Below are 24,496 nucleotides of genomic sequence, written 5' to 3'. Positions count from 1 at the left end.
GGGAGATGGGGAACAGACCGTAGTCATCCCTTTCGACGTCGTGGTCAGTGCCACCGACCCAGACAGAGAATGGGAGCGTTTGCTGGTCTTCCTGCCCATGGGGAGCCCCCCAGAGGCCTCAGCATGGGCAGAATAAGCCCCTCCAGACCCACCTTGCACCTTCAGTCTTCTTTCCTCGAGGCCCTGAAGCCTGATTTTCTGTCTTTCCTTCAGGGTCCTGCCAGAGAAGCCTTGACAAATCTCACACTCCTCAGGGATGTGGGAAGAGGGAAGGCAGAGGATACACACCTCATGGGAATCTGAATTTGCCTTCTTCCTGGAGCACTCCGGGCATTTGTCAAATAATGCAGGCATATTTGACATCAAAAAGGAGCAAAAACCAAGAAGAACAGCACTAAAGTACTTTAGAAGCACTCAAATCGAACTTAATAGTGAAAAATCACCAATAAACCCTTGAAAAGGGAGAGCTCAATGCTCCAGGGTCCTGCTTGCAGGAGCCGGAAAAAAGAACTGAAAGTAACTGGGACCTGCAGTGCATTCTGGGATACTGTGAAGTTCTGGAAGGTTCTCTTAAAGGCACAGTATCCTATTCTGAGCCACATAATGGCAGCCTATGGGGCTTGTCTGTCCAGGTTCTCCTCTCTATCATTCCAGAGGGTGTTTGCTGTTAAAGCAAGGGAAATCTGTACAGGCTTTGCTGTTTTGTGGATTTTGTGGTGGGATTTCTAGTTGAAGTACTGGACAGTGCAGCTTTAATAGGCTGCATTATCTGTCTTTAAATTCTCTCTTAAGTGTCTGTGCAGTTCTGCATTTTTTCGACACTGTAAGAGATTATTTTTGATTGCTCCGGGGTCCACGCACATGGGCGGGACTATTCACTAGATTATGACTATAACAGAGATCCCCTACTACAGAACTAGCAATTCTGTAAAAAAAAAAAAAAGGCGTAGTCAGTTTTGAATACCTATACAAGGGTAATACATAACAGTCACAGCTGCAATGCCCCTAGCACAAAGGGAATAATGTTATTAATAAGTCTCTCAATTATTTTTTTCCAGAGTTTTATATAGCGCAAACTTGACCCGAAGGTATCAAGTATCAGAGCGCTATACAAGAGCACCAGTTGCTTTATATGAGGACATATACATTTTTGTTGGGCACGGGGAGATTAAGTGATTTGCCCATAATCACAGGATGTTGAGCGTCTTTGCCGAGACTCGAACCCAGTTCCCCAGATTTGAGGTTGACAGTTCTAGCTGTTAGACCACACCCTCTCCCCTACATGATTTATCATTCACATATCAACTTTAAATATATTTTTGAAATTATGGGTTCTGAAAATACACACATTTTTGCCTCAAATATACACTTTTCAATTTTTGGTATACACAAATTCTACCACGCAAAAGTTTAATTTGATATCCTGGGCTGCACACAGGCGAGCTACTCACAGGTAATTGGTTAGCCACCAGTAGCTCACGAGCTACTGATTGGAGAAGCCTGATTTTGCTCAACATATGATAGCTTCAGAAACCTACCATTGTTTGTTTCATTCCGTCCAACAAACTGGAGTTAGAACATTGGGTCCCTCTAACGAAAAAGGTGAGTGAGGGAACTAAAAAAGGATCTGCGAACCTGCAGTACATCACCAGACATGCCTTCAATGAAAATGAGGCAATGGGTAAGTTCAGGCCTAGGATCTGCACCAATCTTTGGAAGGCTGCACTGCTCTACGAAGTTAATCCATTGGACCTTGTCAGAACATTGCTTCACATACCCCGGATGAATGCAAAACTGAACAGAGGTCTGAGAAATGTACGGCCAGCATTGGAGCCACAAACTCCCGCTTGCTATCTCCAGCCCGCTGCTTGCAACACATTTTCTGGTGTGTCTGCCTATCACGCAAAGTCAAACAAGAACATTATGTTTCACCCCATGAAGCAAGATAAAGGCTCCTGCCAACAGTGCTGGTGATGTGTTCATCTGCATTGCTGGTTGGCGGCAACAATAATAAGGGCAGAATCATTATTTCCTCAGTGCTGATTTAACAGTCTGCAGAAGCGCCTAACAGCTGGAAACAAGTAATTTGCATGCAGTCGAAAATAACATTTTACGGCGAATTTATTTTTATATCTCTCAAGCGATGGCTATGAACAAGTGTTTTGAAAGAGCCCAAAATATGACAGAAATCCAAGGAGATCAAATGTGTATCACTGATTTAAAATAATACATTCTAAGGAATGACCCAGGTGATGGGCAGCGCATGATCTTTTCTAGACTGGATTCTGCCTAGGTTGATGGCCTACTCTATGAAAGTCACCTTCAGGAGAAGCATGGCAATTAGAAACTAAGATCTTTGAGCTAATCTGCCCGAGGATAAAGGGGCTGCATAGGCAATTTCCTACAAAATGAGAACAGTTTTAGAATCTAAGTGGCAGCTATATCAGAGAGCTTAAAGGACAATTGTGGGGCAGAGAGGTATCTTTAGCATGTAGGAGGTAACTTCCCAGTGACTCATCAATGCAGTGACGTCAATCTACACGAGGGACACATGCTGTCATTAGCAAGTCCTACATGCAATATGGCCGTGGATTCAATCAACCTCCACTAACCGCTCCACTGATCTTTTTAAATCAACCGCTACGAAGAGACAAGGGTGGGTAGAGGACAGAGTGGAGGGAGTGGGAAAGGGACAGAGGGAATGGTAGGAAGACAGGTGACACAGGACACAAGCAAAGCAATGGCAGATGGCAAAGTAGAAGGCAGAAATAAAAGGAAACGACAGGCATAGGGAAAAGTTGTGGAAACATAAGGAGGTGGGAGGTGCAAAGATGGAAGTGTGGTAGCGGAATACCACAGTCATAAAATCGGCTGATATAAATATTGTGTTGTAAATATTATCTGCACAAGTATCGCCCCACTTCAGTTAACAGGAAATCTACTTTCACTGGGATATTTTTTTAAAAGATAATTGAGATACTGTATTTATGTTAGACAATAATTCTGTAGAAAATATTCTAACATACAATGGAGATGAAACAAAAATACAGCATAAGTAGCGAGACTCAAAAACAGAAAGAGGAAGATGCTGGGTCAGACACAAGAAAAAAGGAGACGTGGAAGGCGTAGTGCGTTCAAAGCCCAACGAGACACGTCATAGGTAGAGGACATGTATTTGTCACAGAAGTGAGAATTGCCAGGTAAAAATATGAACTTCCATTTAGGATCAGTATCCTCTCAGGAATTTAGGTCCCGATTCAATGTTTGGATGATGAGTTACTCTGTCACAAACATGACTGCTTCCTGTGTGCCTTATAGAAAGCACAATAGGATTTGATGCACTTCTTATAAAGTGGACAGGACAGCCGTCACCTAGTGACAGAGTAACCCATCCCCAAACTCTAAACTAAATCATGCCCTAAGTGATTACAATGTATCATGATTTCAGTTAGCCACACCATGTTGTTTTTAAAAGCTAGAATTTAACATCCTAATCAGTGGTTGCTCCTCCGCTAAGGCGGAGGAGCGTCGCCCAACCGCTTGAACTGCACCCTAAATACAAAAAATAGAATGATAATAACGTTTGTTATTATTTTGTTTTCTGAATTCAGCTTGCAGCTGAAGCCAGTGGGGCGGAGCTGGGCTCCCCGTATCACAGGGGGAGGAGGGGTGGCCGCACCTAAAGTACGCATGATGGTTTGGAGAGTCGTCTCGGGCTGGCCAAAGTGTCATGCGCACTCTGCATGTTTTCCAAGCAAGCTATATTACTGCCTGTGTGGAGAACATGCACAGTCTGCCAGCCCCTGTCTGAGTGCCGAACCACGGCGCTCAGACCAATCACAACACTGCTATAATGCAGAGTTGTGAATGGTCAGGGGATTTTGGGAGGCTGTGGGTTTCCTGCAGAAGGAGGACAGAGGAAGAAGAGGCGACAGCTGGTGTTTTGTGGCATAGGTAAGTGTTTTTTTTATTTTTTATTATTTCCCACCCCTTCCCCCCACCCCACCACCCCTGTTCGGTAGCAGCCGCTACTGATCCTAATTTTTTAATACGAAGTATACTATGCTGCGATTGTACAATAACTGTAAATGTCATTAACTAAGTTCTATGAAAGTGTACGTTTTATGGACTTGCATCACCTAAACAAACATAGTAAAGAATATTGATAGAAGTACCACAAAGTTGTTGCTGTCCCATATAAAGGATAACAGAAGAACGCGGACCAACACTGGGGGACACCACTGAGACAGCGCAAGGTCAGGGTTGAAACACGCAAGGCAGACTAGTTAATTTTATTTGGTCAGGATTGAGGCAAACCACTTTAGTATCTCACCTCTAACGCCCAGACGAGTCTCTCTGGAGCATATGTCCCAAAAACCCTGGATAGGTCTTGAAGGCTAAGGAGACAGGCAGCACCTCCAGTGAACAAAGAGTGAAGGTCGTCTGGAATTTTGAAGATTACTCTTTCTGTGGAACATCCTCTACAAATCCCAGGTTGCTAGGGTGCTAGCAGGTCATTTTTGACCAATGAGTGTGCGGAGTGTAATAGGTCCGCATTTTACCATCATCTTCCCAGCCAAGGCAGATGTGTCACTGGACAGTAAGTGAAGATCGTCCTTTAGTTTCTTTAAAAGGGTGGTGTTTTGTCCAGCCTTGAGTATTCCAGGGACAACGAGCTGTTTATGAGTGATCCCCAAAGACTTCAGAATGGTTAACTATCCTGTTTTATTATGGGATTGATTTTGACATGGAAAGAGGCGGGGCGTCCATCAAAAAGTGGAGGACGTCCAATCTGTCATATTTAAAGTGTATACATAATAATCAGCACATATGCTCCTAGCAGATACACTGTCATTTACACATTAGCCAGAGACTAAACCTTTTATCCTTTTCAGTTTCTATGGTGTGTACTACAATCACCATATACTATGCAGTTGCAGGTTTTAACCATGTTGAACTTTATGTGGCAACCAACACAGGTCAATTCTGTCCTCACAGATATCTTATAATGTTGGCAAGGTTGTAGTAGAGGATTACAAGATAGAACTCCTGGGATATTAAATTGGAAAGGAAAGACAAACTAAGATTACAATGAATTTTGCTTTTATGGTTACAAATTCAGCCAGATCACAGTGGCGGCTGCTCCCGGGCAGCAGCAGTGGGTAGGGTTTAAAAAAAAATCACTTACCTGCTGGCGCCTCAGTTCCGTCCTCTCCCTTTTGTGTCAACAGGAAGTACCCAGACTCCCCTAAGCCAATCACAACGCTGCAATGCAGCATTGTGACTGGTCTGAGCGCCATGGTTCCGCGCTCACACAGGAACTGGGAGCCTGAGCATGTTCTCCTCCCACACTCTACATACAGCCGGCGGAGAACATGCAAAGAGCGCATGTATGTTTGGGATGCCCAAGACGGCCAGCCAAACAGTCATGCACACTTAGAGAGCGCTACCACTCCTCCCTCCTGCTTCGCCCAGCCTAGCCCTGCCCCGCAAAACTGCCTCAGCACGGAAAAATAAAATGATATTAGCATTGCGTTATTATCATTTTATTTCTTTCCTTTTTTGCAGTGCTGAAAAGCAGTGTGGCGACGCTCCTCTGCCTCAGCGGAGAAGCCACAGCCCTGCCAGACCATTAGTTACACACCAATGAAAATCTTGTCACCGCCTAACATTAAATGTGGTACACCAGCTGAAGCAAATAATGAAATAGAAAAAGAGTTATGCTTTAAGGACAAGACTAATGAGTAGTTTGTATACTATAATGTTAATCACAACCCTAGGGTACAAGGGAGGACGAACAGAACCGTGTTGTATGACAAAATCAATTTATTGCATTGAAGTTGGATGAAACTTTTTTTGTTTTGCTGTTCTTGTTCTCTCAATCATGTGTACTAAAAATACTAAAAAAAAACATTAAAAAGAACTGTCAATGCAACAACCAGCTCCAAAGCTCCAGAACTATCCTCTTCTGACATCATTCCACAATCCTTTTCTATCTCTAGAGGGGAGTTTAACATTTAAATATGACTGATAGTGAGCTTATAGTTAGAACATTGTAAACACCCGCAAGTTGCCATAAATCATGGCTGTGGTAGAGTTCATTGACTTCAAGGGGTGTGGATTACAGTCTGGAGAAGTGTGGCTCAGGGGTTAGAGGCAGCAGACCCGGAAGCTGAGATCGGTCCTGGACCAGGGTTCAATTCCCCGCCTCGGCGGGTCTTGGGCTAAAAATTCCACGGACTCGATAATTCTCGCCCCGGTGCCTCCTCGACTCACGGGTTCACACTCTGCGACTCTGGGCAATAGCTTGCTTAATCTCCACAACGGCCCCTCGCGGCGGGATGCCTGACTTTCACCTTGTGGATACCCTGCTATCTCACAGGGGAATACCAGGAAGGGTTCCCTAAGCAAGCGCCGGGAAACCCACTGCGGGTAGCTGTGCGCTATATAAGCTCAACTACATTTACATTTACATTTACATTTACTTCATAATTTCAAAGTTAATATGTGGGTAGCCCAGCCTCAGACCCATGGGATAGGTGGCAAGTAGCTTCTTAGCTCAAGATCTAGGTCACACCAGCGGTATGTGGGGACAAAGCCGCGGTAATGGGTTCCAAACATTGTAGCAGCCCAGCCCGGGTGATGGAAAACTGGGGTTAGGCCAAATCTCCAGCCAGGCTGATGTTGCAGCACTGACTTCAGTTGCAAGACAATGCGAAGTAGCAGCATGAACATGACACTTAATCGTCAGCAAAGGTTGGGATAGGGATGAAATGCAAAGCGTGCACTTAAACTGTGTGAGGAACATACCCAGCAGCAATCTAATACAGGGGCTGGGAGGAAGTGGGGATTTTGTTTCAATCAAGCAGTTACATGGATGACTGTGCACTAGAGATTTTGGGTGCATATTCAAGATATTCTCCAGGCCAACGAAAAGCCTCCTTTTAGAATTCATTTGTATGTATTTTGATTACTTCCTAGTTACACTTTTTAAAATTGATTTTGCTGTTTGTCTGATATTCACGAAGACCATTGTTGCCGAAGGTGCATTAATATTCAAGTTGAATAAACCTATTCTTCTTCCTGAGTAGGATGGTATGAAATTATTGCTTTTTCAGCAAGTTATTTGAACTTGTACATCATAATCACTTGCCATATAAATGGGGCAATTAAAGAATAGTGTACATGAGGCTTAAAATGATATCAATGTGAGTAGGGCTTGTCTCCATATAGTGCCATGTTGGGGTATACGGTTGTTGTAGACTTTCCAATCACTTTGTACCAATGCCAGTCCTGGACTGAGCTTACCTACCTGGGTTGAAGAAGTCTGCTGCCCACCTCTTCCAGCTATTAATGCACTGCTTGCATGCTGACAAAGTCAACATACCAATGCCCTGCTGTAGGAAAGTCATCCTTTTAGCTCCCCCCCCCCCCCATTTTTGGACTGATGCTAGCGGTTACTGACTCTGTAAGTGCCATGTGCTCGCCTATCCACGCCAAGGGACAGTGTCCTATAATCTAAAGGTATATGTATTTAGAGATCCCAGGGTACTTAATGCACTGAAGCGTGCACTCCTGTGGTGTCTCGTGGTATTTTAAATCCAGGCCTACCTTGCAGGCTGGTTTTAAAATACAACTAAGTCCAAATTCGACTTTGGAATTAAAAGTACTTCCAAAGTTCAAAACTATATGTGTATTGCTCATAAGCCACCCCTAAGATCTGCCCTAGGTGCTCCAAGGGTAGGGTGCATAGTCCTAAAAAGCAGGGAAAATATAAAAGATGTTTTATATACCCTGGCAAGGAAACACAGCCTTAGACATTTTACCTACTTTAGTGCTGCTAGCCCAATAGACTGACATAGGGAAGACTTTAGTTAACTTAATAAAGTCTCTATTTGTGTTGGAGCTAGCTACCAATGCCATTCAACGTATCAAATTAATATTTATATTAAATCCATCAACTTGTCAACGTTGGATTTAATATAACTATTACTGGTGAGTAATTTTAGAACTTACTATCCTGAAGTTACTTAAAGTAGCCCTGTAGCAGCCTCTTCTGATTGGTCAGCCGTTGACAGTCTTAGCCAAGCTACTCGCTGAGTAGGTGTGAAGAGGCCTGGGGCTACAACAATACTGCCATTTGGTGGGAGGAGATTTGCTTCCTGGAGGAGTGAGGGAGATAAAGGGCCCTGGGAGATAAGATGGACTTCAAAGACAGGAGAACAGATGTCACAGAACCCAGGTCAGCTCCCACTTGCTAGATCCCCTAACAGAAGGGAGCCCACTAAATTAGATCAGGAGAGGGTTTGGAAGGGGAGTGTAGTCAGTAGTTAGCCACACCTCTGGGTTGGGTTACACAGACAAGCACACCAAGGTGAGATTTTCTTCATGTTGATTCATTGGAGAATATTGCAGTCTGGGCTAGGAGTTTGCCACACTTCACAGGAAGTGGCCATGTTAGAGAAAGTTTGCTTATCCCCTTTTGCTTAGGGTGCTCTCCTTCCTTATGCCAAGATATGAGGAATAAATAAGGCAGCTCTAAGGAACTCACCTGATCTCTGCCTGGAAAAGAAGATGAGAAGAAGGACTGCCCTGTCGGGTACCCCTACTCCCAGCCACTGACACAACTTAACCTACATAAAATCACCCAATTTCAGAAAACCACATATTGGCAAACACCTTCTAACATTCAGCTTATATCCACCTACATTAAGAATTCTCACCTACATTCCCCCATCAACATTGACCTGATAACTCACATTTACCAAATCTATCACTTATAATCACCAACCCACATACCCACAACAAACTCATGTTCATTGACTCGTCAACCCTCACAACCACTCACCACACATTCCTGTAGCTACATAAACTCTCCCATCTATTTTATGAGGCAAACATCGTTTACCACGAATGTGGAACTATGCATGCAATTACAATGCGGTCGTTACAACGGTGTTGTTACAACGCATGCCATTACAACGCAAGTCGGAACAACGAATTGCTCTAGGGGTCAGATTGTGCTGTATTTAAAATCCAACACCTTCGCTACTGTTGCACAGACTGGAGTTGGAATATTATTTATTTATTTATTTTATAGCATTTATAAGGCGCGCAGCTACCCACCAAGGGTTTCCCGGCGCCAGAAACGCAAAACACTCAGAAATCACTCGGGAGAGAACAGACCAAGCAATTATTTATTAAAAAGCCACGTTTTTATGTTCTTTCTAAAGTTCACATAACTTTCCTCCTTGCGAATGTACGAGGGCAGTGTGTTCCACAGCGTTGGCCCCAGGTAGGAGAAAGATCTCCCGCCCATTCTGGCTCTTTTAAACCTAGGTACTGCAAAGTTTGCCGCTGTACCTGAACGCAGGTTACGGTTTGGAAGGTAGGGCTTAGCAAGGGCCTGAAGATATTTGGGGGCAGTGCCAGCTTTGATTTTAAATAAGTAGCTCAAGGCTTTGAAATGAATACGGTTCTCGACCTTAAGCCAATGCAGATCCCTGAGGTGTTGGGTGATCCTAGCAGATCTGGGGATTTTACAAAGTAATCTAGCCGCGGCGTTCTGCACAAGTTGCAGACGCTTTATCACTGCCTTATTTGAGCCCAGATATAAGATGTTACCGTAATCAAGCCGAGATGTCACTAAGGCATTGACCACGGTCTTCTGGGTAGTAGGCGGCAGCATCCAGATGATTTTTCTTAACCATTTGATAATGGTGAAGCATATACCTGCCACTTTGTTTGCTTGCTGGGACATGGATTAAATTATACTATTCCAACACCCAGGGGCCCCCTAGAGCAAGTCGTTGTTCTGACTTGCGCTGTAATGGCATGTGTTGTTATAACACGTTGTTGTAATGGCATGTGTTAAAAAAGCATGCAATGTAACGTGGCATATTCATTTTATGAAGCACCAACTCTATTGGCTTTGCAAATGTGTAGTGACTTTTGGGACAGGTCCAAACACTGTGAGAACCAAAACACAGTAAAGCATCACACATTGTACCTTCTCGGCCTTCTCCTTGTGCCACAACCTTTGGATCAGTGAATTCTGGACGACGGCCCATAAACCAGCTGCAAGAGAGGGACACAAAATCATTTTTGTTTTCGTAAAATACACGTCAAGCACATTCTTATTTTCTAAGAATCGAATTCAAAATCAGTCCTTTACTCAGATGGCAGCTGTTGAAAAAGAGTTTCTAAATGTAATATTAGCATAATAGTAATACAAGTTTCAAAACCATAGCTCTTTACCATACACCAGTCCCAGTCCGCAGAATAAAACACCTTAACTGCATAGGTCAATATATTGATATTCAAGATTATTAAAGGGCAACACAAAAGGCAGACACACTGAAAGAGATGGTAAATAGCCCTTGGAAGGCTTATTTTCCAATGTTTGTAATCACTATTCAGAAGACTTTGAAGTTAATATTTGCAAACAATACCATTAATTTAAAAAACCAAAAAACAAAGCGGTACACCATTATCTATGGGTCAGTCAACTTAATTTATTTGAAGAGGCCAGGAGATACCACCCTCTAGGTCCATGCAAGAATGTGCAGCGCAAGGAAAAAACACAAAGGAGGGAGCTGTTTTTTTAACACTAAGTATCCACGGTTAGCTTGATGTACAGTATTCTTGTCTGTAGTCAAGACATCCAATTGATCTGGATCTGGATGGAGGAAAGAACCAACATGAAACATGGTCCTAGGTTAATGGGCCGTTGCTAGCCTGCTTTTCAAACATGGTGGGTGAATATTTAACTTAGTGGCCATTTATACTTGAGGTTCTACACTTTGCACCTCAAGTAAAGGCAGGCAAAGTCCACGCTGTGCAATAAAATATGTGCACAAATACAAGTTGTGAATATTTGACCTGGTAGATCAGCACACCAGCTCGAGAGAAAAACTCACCTTCCTAACAGGCAGAAGCCTGATGCCCCATAAAGACGAACATGGAGATCTACTGGTAGCAGCACATGCCACTACTATGCAGCAAGGAGTGAAATGGTAGGATGAAGCCATTTCACAGATATAGAAGTTTCAATCAATCAATCAAGAAGGATTTTATGGCACAGCTAATCACCTGCGAGGGTATCCAGGCGCTGAGGTTCAGGTTGCTTGGGTGGCCTCAGTTGAATAGCCAGGTCTTGAGTCCTCTTCTAAAATCCTGAAGAGAGGGGGAGTTCAGAGATGGGGGGGGAAAGCTGTTCCAGGACTTTGCGGTGAAGTAGGAGAAGGAATGCCCTCCACTGCTGCTGCGGCGGATGCAGGGTGTGTGTGCAAGGGAGGCGTATTGCAGGAGTCTGGAGGGTTGGTGGAAGCTCATGCGGAGGTTGATGTATGCTGGACCTGTGTTGTGCAGGGCTCTGTAGCCATGAGGCTGAATCTTTAATTGGCATCTCTTGTGTACGGGAGCCAGTAGAGTTTCTTCAGGTGAGGGGTGATGTGAGTCTGTCTGGGAAGGTCGAGGATCAATCTGGCCGCTGAGTTGTGAATGGTCTGCAGTCTCTTTAGAGGTGTGTGGCAATTCCTGCACAGTGCATTTCTGTAGACCAATCATCTAGTGATGAGGACTTGAGTGACAGTGCATCTGGTTGAGATGGAACCATTTGAAGATGTTTCGGAGCATCCAGTGTAAGGAAGCAGGTGGAGGAGACTACATTAAGCTAGTTCTTCATGGTGAGTTTTCTGTCCAAGATGACGCCGAGGTTTGGCAGTGGTCCATGGGGGTTGGAGAGGGACCCAGTTCAGCAGGCCACCAGGAGTCGTTCCACAGGGAGGTGTTGTTTCCAAAGACAAGTTCTTCAGTCTTGTCTGTGATGAGCTTGAGGCAGTTGTTTAGCATCCAGTAGGCCACACTGGTCATGCACAGGTGGAAGTTGGCACTGGTGGCGGTAGTGTCTTCAGATACCAAGAGGATGAGCTAGGTGTTGTCTGTGTAGGAGAGGAGATAATGTTCAGCCCGTGATTTATGACGAAGTTGGCATGGGGTGTCATGTAGGTGTTGAACAGAGTGAGGCTGAGGGATGAGTCATGAGGGAGGCACAGATGATGTTCTTGGGCTCCGAGGTGAATGGTGGAAGGCAGATTCTCAGTGCTCTTCCAGTAACGAAGGATGCGATCCATTTTAGGGTGTCCTCTTGGATTCCTATCTGATGAAGCCTCCTGATCAGGGTTTGGTAGGACAAAGTGTTGAAAGCCGCTGAGAGGTCGAGTTTCCCTTGAGTTCCTTCACATACTAATACACGTCCTTCACAATACATCCGGTAAATGTGAACCTGCAGTTCTCTCTGTAATGACTGGCCTTGTTTTCACAGTTTAGCCTCAAAAAGACATTACCGCAATAGAGGAAAAAACACCCAGTTACGCAAATACATTGGCACTTACTTTTTTTAATGTCCGCAGAAGAATAAAAGACAGGGCTGTGATTCAAATCTTTGAAACCTGAGATAAAGACCTATGTCCCATTGGGTTAACCATCCGAGCAAAAGGCTAGCCAATATGCAGCAAAAAAGCTGCATGCTGACACCAGGTTTCCCACTGGCGTTTTAGTTCTGTGTTAATGTCCATAGAGATTTTTGTTTAAACTGGAAACAAACCAAACAGCAATAATTTGTAATGTCCTGTATCCATTGTACTCCGAGTGTTCGCCCTTTTAAATTGCTCTGCGTCGCTTGGGGTCCATCGGCGTTCATCCTCGGATAAACAGAATGTGTCATGCTACAGCACTGAATTACCTACTCTAATCAGCTCGTGGTTCCTTGCTCGTCACTGGCCATTAGTTCGCTCGGAGCTGCCTGCAGACTGGATGGAGGTCCGTTGGCCATCATTAGTTTTTCCTTTTTCACCACTAACAGTTTGTTTTTTCAAAACGAAATGCATGTTGCCCATCGACAAACATATTTTTATCATTCAGTGTTTTTGATCATTGGGTCTGTTTACCTGTCAAGTTCTTTATTACTAGATGAAGCGGCCATACCTCTGAACTGCAGTAAAGCAGCTGGAGACTGAATAAACGAGTTTTCAGACTACATCATTATTTGAATGACCCGTGCAACTGACAGTCCATATTTTGAAACGGATTAGGCACTTGCTGCATTAACTGTCCCGAAAATAGTTGGTGTGAAATAGAAAGCAGCAAGAACTGGACTTTAGCAAATGATATATTGGCACAAGTAGCGATCAGGGGTCACTTAAGTAATTAGCACATCAACATTCCTCCCTCTGGGTTCAAGATTTTGCTGCTAACACTTTGATTAAAAAACGTATGGTCTTTTAATGCCATGTCTAGCACGGCGTGCTTCCTGACTCCAGCGTTGTTATGTGGGTCAATTGATTTATCGGTGTAATTGTGTTGTGTCATTAGTGAAATTATGTCGTTGCCCACATGTCTGTGACGCCTCTATCCCATCACAATTTACACCTTGGAACAATAAGGGATAATTGAATGACCCACTCATGAAAAAGATAAGAGCAAGGTTATTTCAGAAAGGTTTTTTAAAATAAAAATGTTATGACACTTGTTAATACAGACAATGGAAGCAATATAAAATCCTCGTACACGACAGATAAAAAGTGGAAAAGAAAGAACAATTGGGGGGGGAAAGGACAGAAAAGGGGGGATCCAAGACAAATGCAGTTGGTCACTATCACGTAGATATGATTCAAAATAAACCACATGCGTTGTCAAACGTATATGTAACAATACAGTTCTGTGTATCCCAGATAGCATTAAGAAGTGTCAATAGTAAGGTCACCGGCTATGATGCGAGACTCCACAATAACGAGGCATGCAAGTTTTACAGATGGTCTAATTCACGCTTTGTAATCTCGAGAGACGGTGGATAGGGTATATCGTTGGCATTGATGTAGGTGAGTCAGGGTCTTGCTGGCGAAGCCAGCGGATAAACGTTTTCCAAATGTCTTTAGGTCTGGATCAAAGGGGCATGAGTTCCCAAAAATGAGATAGTTGTTCCTGGCAGTAAGTGATGTCACATAGCCATGCCATAATCTTGAGGGTAGGACGTCTTCCCCGGTGCATGGCCACTCTGCTTTTAGCCAATAGGAACAACATTGGGGGTAGTCGTTTGCAGGTAGGGTGTTCTTGACATAGCCTAGCAGGCCCACTAGAAGACAGTATGGTATCCCATGACCTGTGATTGCCTGAATATGATTATAGACCTCCCCCCAAAAAGAACAACTTCTGTACATTGCTAACCCAGGCGAAGAAAAGTAGCTTGTGGGCCCTATAGTGTAAGTAGCACGAGTCAGGGACCAGCCCCATCTGGAATAGTTTCAAAGGGGTACGATAAGTACAATGTAAAATACTTAAATGAATTAATCGTAGTCTATAGTTCAGGGACAAGCTAACTGTGGCCCACTCCCTCCCCCTCTATGAACTTAAGTGGCAATCTATCGATTTCCATTTTAAACAAAAGCAACATCATGACTCAATCGAAAGATAAAAATCTTGCTGTGTTTGATTGTCTCCATCATTTGCTCATTCCATCTTTTGATATACCTGTGCTTGTTAACAATATCCTGCATGCAACATCCTCCATTCCGGAAAGTGCAACCCTTTGGTTGTCACTCTCTAACCTTTTACTCCCTACTCACCCACCTCCTATCTGATGTACATCTCCTCATACTTTAGTTAGAAGGGTTCATGTGTGGCTGACAATGCTGTCTCTCCATTTTCACACAAGTCGTCAAACCACACTTGGTGAGAGATTTTTCAGTCAAACTACTTTCCTCCTGTTTCACCTTATTTGGCTTGATTGACCACCCCTTCCAGTTTCTCAATGACAAAAACCTCAACTTAATTCGTCACATTCAAAGCCATCCCTTACTTACCCTCTCCTCTACATCTTTCCCTGAAATGTCCTCTCTCTGTCTACATCCTAAAGATACACCTCCCAATTGTTTTGATAACCCACCTGTTACTCTTCACACTAACCTCTCTCATCCTACTCAACTGCAGTCTGCAAATTACTTAATATGGGCACCTCTTCTTGAAGCTTATCTGCTATTGAATAGATATAACATGAATTTCACTGAGAGTTGGGCTTATCACACACCCTCACCAAGGAAGCCAATATCAAATCCTAGTAGTTCTCCACTACTAGACCTGATGACTAACTAGATGGAGCTGATCAAGTCATCCCACTTCGCCATAAACTAAATGCCCATCTCCTGACACAGTACTATTCTTGATCAACTTGCTAAGAATTTCAAAGTTAATCTAATGCTGTGTAACACTGATGAGTTCAACTGCTTGCCTTCTCCAAATTACTAAACTAACTGGCTGCCCCCAAAGGACAATATTTAGTGTGCTAAGCTGCATAGAAACAACTGCCACCTTCTCATCCTAGTGGCAAGGTCCTCTGTCAAGGATGGTGATCTTTGGTAACTCTTTAACATTATGAAAACCTAAAGTTGGCTCCCAATCCTGTTTGAGATCAAGACCCATTCAACTGCAACTCATCTCCACTATCAGTAATCACTAACCTCGTCCATTTTTTCAGCTATCTAAAATGGTGTAATATAATACCCTTATTCAGATACCTACTGGACTGCTAGTTATTCCCTTTCTTATTAATACCTACTTCTCGCTCCACATTTAAACTTTATGGGGAAATGTCTGACAATATTGCTAATCTTGACCTGGAGATCTCAGTTCTTTGAGAAAGTCGTTCATAAACTTTTCACACAATGTTTTGGACTTCATTCTCCCTCTGTATTAATCCATTCTCCAATGTAGCCATGATGGTACACAGCAAGTGGAGTTGCAGTTATTCATAAGAACACCATCTGCCATAGATGACTTCCCACTGATGAATACCACACCATCAATGACGATCACTGGCAGTCTCTGTATTTAATGCCTCTATAAGTCAGATTCAACATCATCTATCCACACTGCACAGGTGAGATTAATATTTTAAATATCAGGAATGCATGGAGTACATCATTATCCATTTGATAATCTTCTTTTAGGCCATCATCTTCCTTGGTGATTTCAATCTGCATTGTGGTACAGCTAACAACAAATTTGTCAATATTGCTATTTGCTTTTCTTCACAACAACGTTCTCTGCCAACACTACAATCTACAGGTCAAGTAAGGAGACTTCTGCGTCTACAGTCAAAATCCACAGACTACAAAGGCTCCATACTTGACGAAATTTTGTAAACTTTCTCTTACTAACCACTGTTGGTCCCTTCTTAGAGGACAGGTCTGTCATCTCCAAAGCACTTTCATGTTAGCCTTTGTTCAATGTAAAAGCGTTGGTCAACTAAAAAAGGAGATTGTAGAGCTTTTTTATGCCATCATTAGTGAAATCAATACGCATATAAATCGGGCTCTGATGAACATTCCCACTATTGGATCTCAACAAGACATTAATGATAACACACCTAATTACAATGATTGCATTAATAACCTGAAGGCTGTGCTCCTCTGAAGAGTAAGAAGAAAAGACGGACAACCTCAATGCTCTGTGGTTCTCAAAAACATTACACAAAGAAAGAAAATCCATAAAAAGACAAGTATACATCTAACTCAGCTTAGGGCTGCCTGAAGAAGCCAGAAAAAACACCTTTACACGGCAAAGTCCTCACACATCAATTTTCTTTAGGATACCTCAAGGAATCACCAAAAACTTTGGTTCAACAGCTCAGCAGCCCATTTTCTGCCTACAGAATCAACGTCCCTGAATCCAACTCTGAAGACTGAATTTCTTTGTTGAGAAATTAACACACCCTGAACCCTCACTTCCCCCAACCTCTGATCCTCTGGTTAATTGTAAGTTAAACCTTAAAGCTCAGACAACTCAACTTTATTTTATCAAACTTTAGGAGACTGTTTACTGGAAATTATAACCGAAGTAAAAGCCACAAACCACTTCACAGAGCTTGGATAAATCTATAAGGAACTAGTCAAACATTTGCCACATCACAGGACCATTTATGTGCATTAGTCACGTGTGCAAGGTGTGTTCCTCAAATGTCTGAAAATTGGACAAGTATCATCCCTTTCAAGTAAATACTACTCACATTCACAATTTAAGCCCGTTTCAGGACTACAATTTCCCTATGGAAGGTGACAGTCAGTGGTATAGTCTCCCACATTTCTTTTATCAAAGCCAGAAAAACAATCTCCTAGATATTTTACAATTGAAGACCAGACAAGGCTGTAGCACAGAGACTGTTCTTCTACAAGCTGTTAACTCATTCTGCTTCTTTGACTTTGGAAACTCTTGCTTACTTGTCCTTCTAGACATATAAGATGACTTTGATAGGGTCAACAATCCCTCTCTGCTGAAAACATTATGAAAAATTGAAGAGGCATCGAAGGATAAGTGTTAAACTGATTCACCTTCTACTTGTCAAACCGAACCCATGCAGCCAAAATAAGTAATTAATTTTTTACCAGCTATACAAAGCACTCACAGTCTTGCAACTTTGAAAAAGTAGCTTAAATTCCTCCTGTTCCTAAGGCACTTTGATAGAGAATCAGAACATAATCTTCCCTAATAACTAATCCCTATCACTGACTTCACAGTTGGGCCGCAATTGATACCATTCCTCATTGCTGTCCCAATGTTCCCACTGCCCTCTGAATGCTTCCACCCCTTTTCTATTTTTGCCCTGAACACCCAGCCCCAACTGGGTGTTCTTTGGCGAGGGATTCTCCCCTAGGCATGAGATGTTGTTATGTTATGTTATATTCTATTTATACAGCGCACAGCTACTCAAAGTATCCCGGCGCTAACTCCAGAAAAGTCATTCCAAACTAAGATTAAAGAGCTAAAAAAAGCAGCGTTTTTAGTCTTTTCTTAAAGATCAAAGGGTCATGCACACTGCGAAACGCCAGCCGTAGCATATTCCAAGACAAACCTGCTTTGCGAGTAAAAGAGCTCCCACCAAGCCTATGGCGGTAAAAGCGAGGGTTCTGTATTAGAAGCTGGCCAGATGATCGCAGTTGTCCAGTAGGTTTGTAGAAGACAAATCTATTCTGCAGGTAGATCAGGCCTAGCCCATAGAGGGCCCGATGGACAATGGACAGCATTTTAAATTTGAGTCGGGACTCAACTGGGAGCCAATGCAGGTTGCGTAGATGAGTCCGGACACTCTGTCTAGATGAGAGTCCCAGAAGTAGTCTAGCTGCCGCATTTTGAACTACCTGCAATTTTCTCGTCAGATATCCAGGACTACCCACCAAAGGAGCATTTGCGTAGTCTAATCGGGATAAAATCAGAGCCCGGACTACCCCTTGCCTGTTTACTTAAGAGTTGGCTGTCATATTGTCGGTATGAATAAGGACGGACTAGTTCCTGACCTATTGAATGAATTACTTCAGGACTAATCCCACTGCTTTCAGCTCTCAAAAGTCTGATGATTTCCAAGCCTCTCTGGCAGCCCAGGGCCCCTCAACCTACTGGTCTTCAAGCCATGCCCCCAGCCTGACAAACTGGCATCTGTTACGATGACTATGGGTGCTGGGGGTGCTAACAATACTCCTCCTCTTCTCAAAAGATGGCGATGCTCCAATCATCAAGCTAGATTCCTCATCAGAGGAAGAGACAACAGAATGGAGGCCGACAGGTCCATTAAATCTGGAGACCAATTTTCAAGAATCCAACTTACCATCCTGTTCAGGTAGAATCTTGCCCATGGGACTAGAGAAAAAACTATGGGAGCCCACTCTCCCCACACCCTCAGACAGGGAAACTAGTGGAGCCTCCTGAGAGAGAAAATTTTCGATGGGAGAATGAATGGTCTGAACCCTCCTCTCCGAAATCTGTAAGAACCTTGCTCTTATGAAATCCAGCTCTTGGGATGGAATGAGATTTGACTTGTCTCAGTGCAGGAGGAATCCTTGATATTAACAGATTGATAAAACCTTTGTTATCCTGGCAAACTAAAATTTTCTTGAAGGAGCCTGAACTAGCCAGTGGTCAAGATAACACAATAGGAAAATACCCACTGCATGTAATAAAGCCATCAGAGGAGATAGCACCTTTGTTAAAATCCTTGGGGAGGATTTCAGCTTGAAGGGTAGCACCTTGAATTGGTAGTACTTGTTGCCTGAATAGCAGCAGCCAACTTATTAAAGTCTATCGCTAAGGGTGGACCTGTACAAGCCAAATGAGTTTCCGTCTTCAGAGCAGAGTTCACTTTTGTGTCAGAAACGTCAGTCAGAGTCGAATCCCCAGGGCTTATAGAGGTTTTGCCAATCAATGTAGTCAAGACTGAATATACCTTTAAATGATATGGTAGAGAATCTTCACATTCTGAATAGATAGAGTTTCTGCAAAAACCTTCGAATACAGGATTTATCCAGATTGTTTCACTACCTAATAACCATGCACCTAATTCCGCCATGAAAAGGCATTGGCATTGAAGAGGTTTCACATATTGAGGTAATAGGCTCTCTTGCCTGTCATCCAGCACAAAAGGGTGGCCCAAATCTTTCTTTAACGTCTGCCGGAATCTCTCCATCACCTCTCTTGTCACATATTTCCCAGAGGATGTTGAAAGTTCATCCATATCCGAATCTGAGGAGTTCAGGTCATTCCACTGTCTAAAATCAGAATGCCCAGGCTTTGTCGGTTTGTTTTTAGGTTTGACAGCAACAGCCCTGAGACTGTCTCCTCAAACATGTTCTGTATTTTACTCTGGGTCATGAGTGGAGGAACCACAATAGAAGGACTCCTCTCTGGTGCTCTTGAATGCCTTGCAAGAGTAAGCCCTTCATCATCAGAAAACGGCAAGAGGATCTACCTTCTCTTAGTTGCTCTCTCCCCTTCCATTCTCACAGTGGAAAAAAAGGTAATGGCCAAAACCCGTTTAACTAACTAGGGAGAGAGATAAGAACGACTAATCACAATAGCCTACATTACCAATGCCACTAATCCTTGCTAAAAAAGAGGGAACCAACGGGAACAGTATACTTCATGGAAGTATGGGTTAGTATCAAAATGCCCTACATGTCAACTCTCTCCTCGCTGCTCCAGAATGCTGCACAATCTCCTAAAGTGCTCTGAGCACTGTGCCTTCAGCTGCTCCCTGAATCGGAAGCATAGCCCCAGCCGTTTGAAAGGTGAGCGAACTCCATTGCTTACTCCCACGCTGTCCCGCTGCCTGAAGCACCACCAAAGACCCCCACAAGCAGCGTGGTTTTTACATGCCGGGCTGGATTGCCCCATGTCCAACCAGGCAACAGTTCCATAAAAGATTTGACGATTTAAAGCAGACGAGGCTCCGCCATCACCAGGTAAGCGTCTTTATGAGACGACAAAGCGCAGGAGGAGCAGCTTTTTATTTACAGTTTGGTGTTGAGACTCATGAGGCGGGACCGCCTCACTATTAATGAATTAAAAGCGAGGGAGGGACGTGGTGGTCAGAGGGCGATACCCGCATGCACCCAATCAATTGAGTGAAATTGGATACATTTTCTTTAAAAATTTTAAGTATACTTTCAAGGAGTGCGATTGTCAATTCTTTAGTGAGGAGGAATTACCAGGAAATTATTAACTCTGGGTTCTAATTTCCCTTGGTAATTCCTCATACAGGCAACATGAAACAAAGTAGAACCCTTGGGCTTTGAACCCCTAGGTTTAGTCTGATATGCCCCCGAAGAGCTCTTGTGACATAATAAGTCACGATGCCAAAGGCCGACCAGTTTGGTAACGTCACTAATACTATAAGAAAACTTTACTGCCACATAATACACAAGTTACTATTTACGCTTTATATTACTTTTATTTGTTACATATGCCAGGTGCAGATCGTATAAAACATGTTTTCGTTGCAACAGAAACAGGTATTTTTTTAATAGAAAGAAAAATGCCGCAATATAGTGTGTGGTAATCTGGAGCAAAAATGAGTAGAAACATGTTCAATAGGTTCATGCAGAAAGTTTTTTTTTTTGTGAAACCATTATGCAACACCCTATCGAATATTGCTGTGCCGTTCCCTGGTTAGGAAATCTGTTCTCAAATTGAGCAACAAAAATTGGAACAGCTACTACAAGCAGCATCGAAATGAAGATTGTCCAGTAATCTGTAGAAATGAAATTACAGATCTTGGTCATTCAAGTAACATGATTGGAACTGGTTCTCTCTCCTAAAGCTTTGCATTTCATTGTTGCATCTCCAGTTGAGATCTATGCAATTCAAGCTAACTATGTATATATCTCTTTTCATCTGAATCACTTTGTGTTAAAATACGGTCTTGGGTGAGGGAGGTTATAACAGGCTGACTGAGTGTGTAACATCTAATCCCAAATGTCATCCTGTCAGATGAATGTGTGAATATTGGGGAAGTTAGATCTCGGTCTTCTAGGAATGCGTCAGACAACAAGCGAGCTAAAGGAAAGTATCACATGCGTTACTACTCCATGCAAGTATTAAATCCAGGGCTGAGATGCCAATAGTCACAGCTGGTTACAAACGTACTGCAAACAATCCTAAAGAAAAGGAAGCCAGGTTGGTTAGCTGTAGCCTTAGAAACCATAAAGACTCAAATGTGTGGGGTTTGAGCGTGAGAAGGTGATATTGTTAGGAAATGTATATTATGGATTAGTAATACCTAAATGGATTGTACTATGCATCTAAAATGATAAGCAGCAGGATGGAAAAAGGAATAAAACTACATATGTTTAGTGAAAGCACTGGGCTAGAAGAAGTAGAATCAATGGGACACCTCACGATGATCCATCTTTAGGAAGTACAATATCTGCTTCTAGGGTGTGGGTTACCAGTTACGTATCATACTAGACAAAGAACACCCCCTATTTTGAAGGAAGTGATTGGTTATTTGTGGAAAAAGGCACTACACTTTACTTACACCTTTGCTGATTTGAATACAACTCACTCTAAATTATTCATGTATTTGTCAGTTGCTCCATTTGTAACCATAGCTCCAGATAATTATGACTAAAATAATTGAGTTGGTTTCCCTAGATAATGAAAGAAGATTGGGATTGACTAGGGTTGATAATGGGAGCCAACCAATATAAAACACACTACCAGGGCTATACATTGATAAGTTGCAAGTACTCAAGGCAAAGGCCTTACGTTTAGAATCCGAAAAAAAGTAACCCGATATGCTTCAGTACTGCGAAGAAACAAAGGGGATTACAAACAGGCACTGATGCCAGAGAAACACTTTGTAACCAATCATTTTAAAAATAAAGGATGGCAAAGGAAATCTTGAATATTATGTGAAGCACATATATTATGTGAACGACATAGATGGAAGTCAAAAGCTTCTATAAAGTGAAATGGCTATTTCAAGTGCTTCAAATAAAGTTAAAAACCTACTACCGATAATAACATAGGAGAGCCTTTACTTCTGTAACTGCGTGAGAAGGTGGGGAGCTCAGTTTGTTGGCTTTTGTAAAGAAGTTTCTGCGGCCTTTAAGGGGCCAAGATCTAGGTGGAGTTGGGATAGGGGAAATGGAATGGCTAAGCCCTCAATTTGGAACCTGGTCCTGATAGAAAACTAAAAATTGTCTGGTTGCGTGATTAACGGAGAATCATAATCAACCTCATTTAAACATCCTGGGCCGAATGCACAAATGTACTTTGTATTCATAGCAAACCCACTGCAGTTGACTTTTCAAATGCAAAGTATTAATTCCAAATGCACAAATCTATTTTGCAATTTGGTCCTTCCACGGCTAATCGTAGTGCACAAGCTGTGAACCCTTGTAGGGAATTAAAGGGGTGATCAGCCATCCTTATGACTTACAATGTTATGCGGAAGAGCTCTGCAAAAGCTGCATCAGTCAATGCAAGGAATGCACTCTGACCACCGAGGTCAGGCGGTAAACGTTCAAGAAGTGCAGCCTGGGACCTATGGTCCCTGCTGCCTCATACACAATGTGCCAGTTTTGAGGCATCATGTCAGTCCAGGGAATGATGTATCCAAATGGGCTAAGAATATGTATTTCTACCCATGTAGAGAAGGATCACACCACAAACAGCTGAGACGATGCCTAAGCACTGTTCAATGATCAGCACTGGAACTTGGACCAGACTTTAGATCCACGTCATAGTAAAAAGGATCTTGTTCCGATGCATTTATCTTCCTACAGGCACTCCACAGGTGATCTAACAAGACTGCAGCGCAGTAAACGTGCTTTATAAAAATCCCAAATAAAATGAAATTAGCAAATTAGTTAAGAAGGCTGGTCTGGAAGAGTAAGGTTAATGAACAGACATAAATCATTTTATCATAAATCTAAACGTCACTGGTACCCAGTAACACCAATGAATAGCGTGGTAAGAGCAGTTTGAGGCACTGAAGATTGAAAAGATCACAACAGGACAGACCCCTCCAAGATGTGTCCATAACAGTTATATCACCTTCTCTCCTCCTACTCTGATTGCTAATGGATAGTGAACCTCCTAGTCCAGTGCTAACAGAACTTGGTGTTTCACTATCAGGCTAGGTTATACCAAATTCTATTACATACACTTTTTAAAACCAATCTCAGAGACAGAAGTCACCTAATAACAAAGTGTTACAGCCATTTACAAAGACCAGGCATTGAACAACAAGCACAAATGAACAACAGGCTTGTAACGAGCAAAAATGAACTACCAGAAGGCTTGACAAATTAGGAGTGTAAAATAGCCTCTGGGATGGAAGCCACAGAGTGTACTTGATTTTGAAGATCAGGCCATGACTTAAAGCCTTATTTAGAGTCAGCAGACAGGTTACTCCATCACAAATGTAAAGGATATGCCATCGGCAGTATTACAAGTGCCATTGAATATAATGCACCTGTAATGCAGCAGATGGGATATGTGTCATGTTTGTGACGGAGCAACCCATCCGCTAAAGTCTAAATCAGGCCCTTAGGCTTCAAACAATGGATTTGAGGGTAGGAGCAGATCAGGAGATCACTGTGTCAGGTAAAGTAGGCAGGACACTCATGACAACAATGGCTAAGGGGGATTAGTCTCCGACTTTGGGTTTGTTTTGATCTCAAATAAATTTACTTTCGCTATTTAGTGATCAATGGTCAGATCATGTTAAGCTGCACCGGTGCCAGGACATTTTGCACTGGTTGTTGGTAATTCAGAGCAACAATTTTAAAGCACCACATTCCTCAATGCCCAGTTCAAAAACATTTCCATCAATTGAATAATGAACTAACAATTTGTACTAAATGGTACTGTCAGTGCAAATGGAAGTTCATCACTGGCACAATATTGCCTGCCACCAGCAACACTTGTGTGACACTCGTGAAAAGTCAAAGATTAAGCCTCAGCCAAAGAATTGATGTGCTGTTCTCTGATACCCAGGTCTTAGAACGGGCTTCACAATGTCAGCATCTTGCTAGATACCCAATGATGCTACATTATTGCTGTAATTGTAATTTGCTACTTACAAAGTGCAGAATCAGCCATATACCACCAAGTGGCCCAGAGCATAGTGTAAGAAGAAGGTGAGAAGTGCCATTCTTACTTTAGC

At 42.8% G+C, this 24,496-nt stretch overlaps 1 protein-coding gene across 1 annotated transcript in view; it reads right to left on the bottom strand.

The window, feature by feature from the left end:
* The window catches only part of B9D1 (B9 domain containing 1), a 503,829-nt gene that overhangs the window by 99,141 nt on the left and 380,192 nt on the right, over positions 1 to 24,496 (bottom strand). Inside the window, exon 6 of the mRNA XM_078665170.1 lies at positions 10,010 to 10,077. Within this exon, the coding sequence (XP_078521296.1) occupies positions 10,010 to 10,077 (68 nt within the window). The remainder of the gene's footprint in view (positions 1 to 10,009; positions 10,078 to 24,496) is intronic.

This window comes from Lissotriton helveticus, chromosome 10, assembly GCF_964261635.1.
Source record: "Lissotriton helveticus chromosome 10, aLisHel1.1, whole genome shotgun sequence".
In the NCBI taxonomy this organism is placed as follows: Eukaryota; Metazoa; Chordata; class Amphibia; order Caudata; family Salamandridae; genus Lissotriton; species Lissotriton helveticus.
This window is presented reverse-complemented; position numbering and strand designations above follow the sequence as displayed.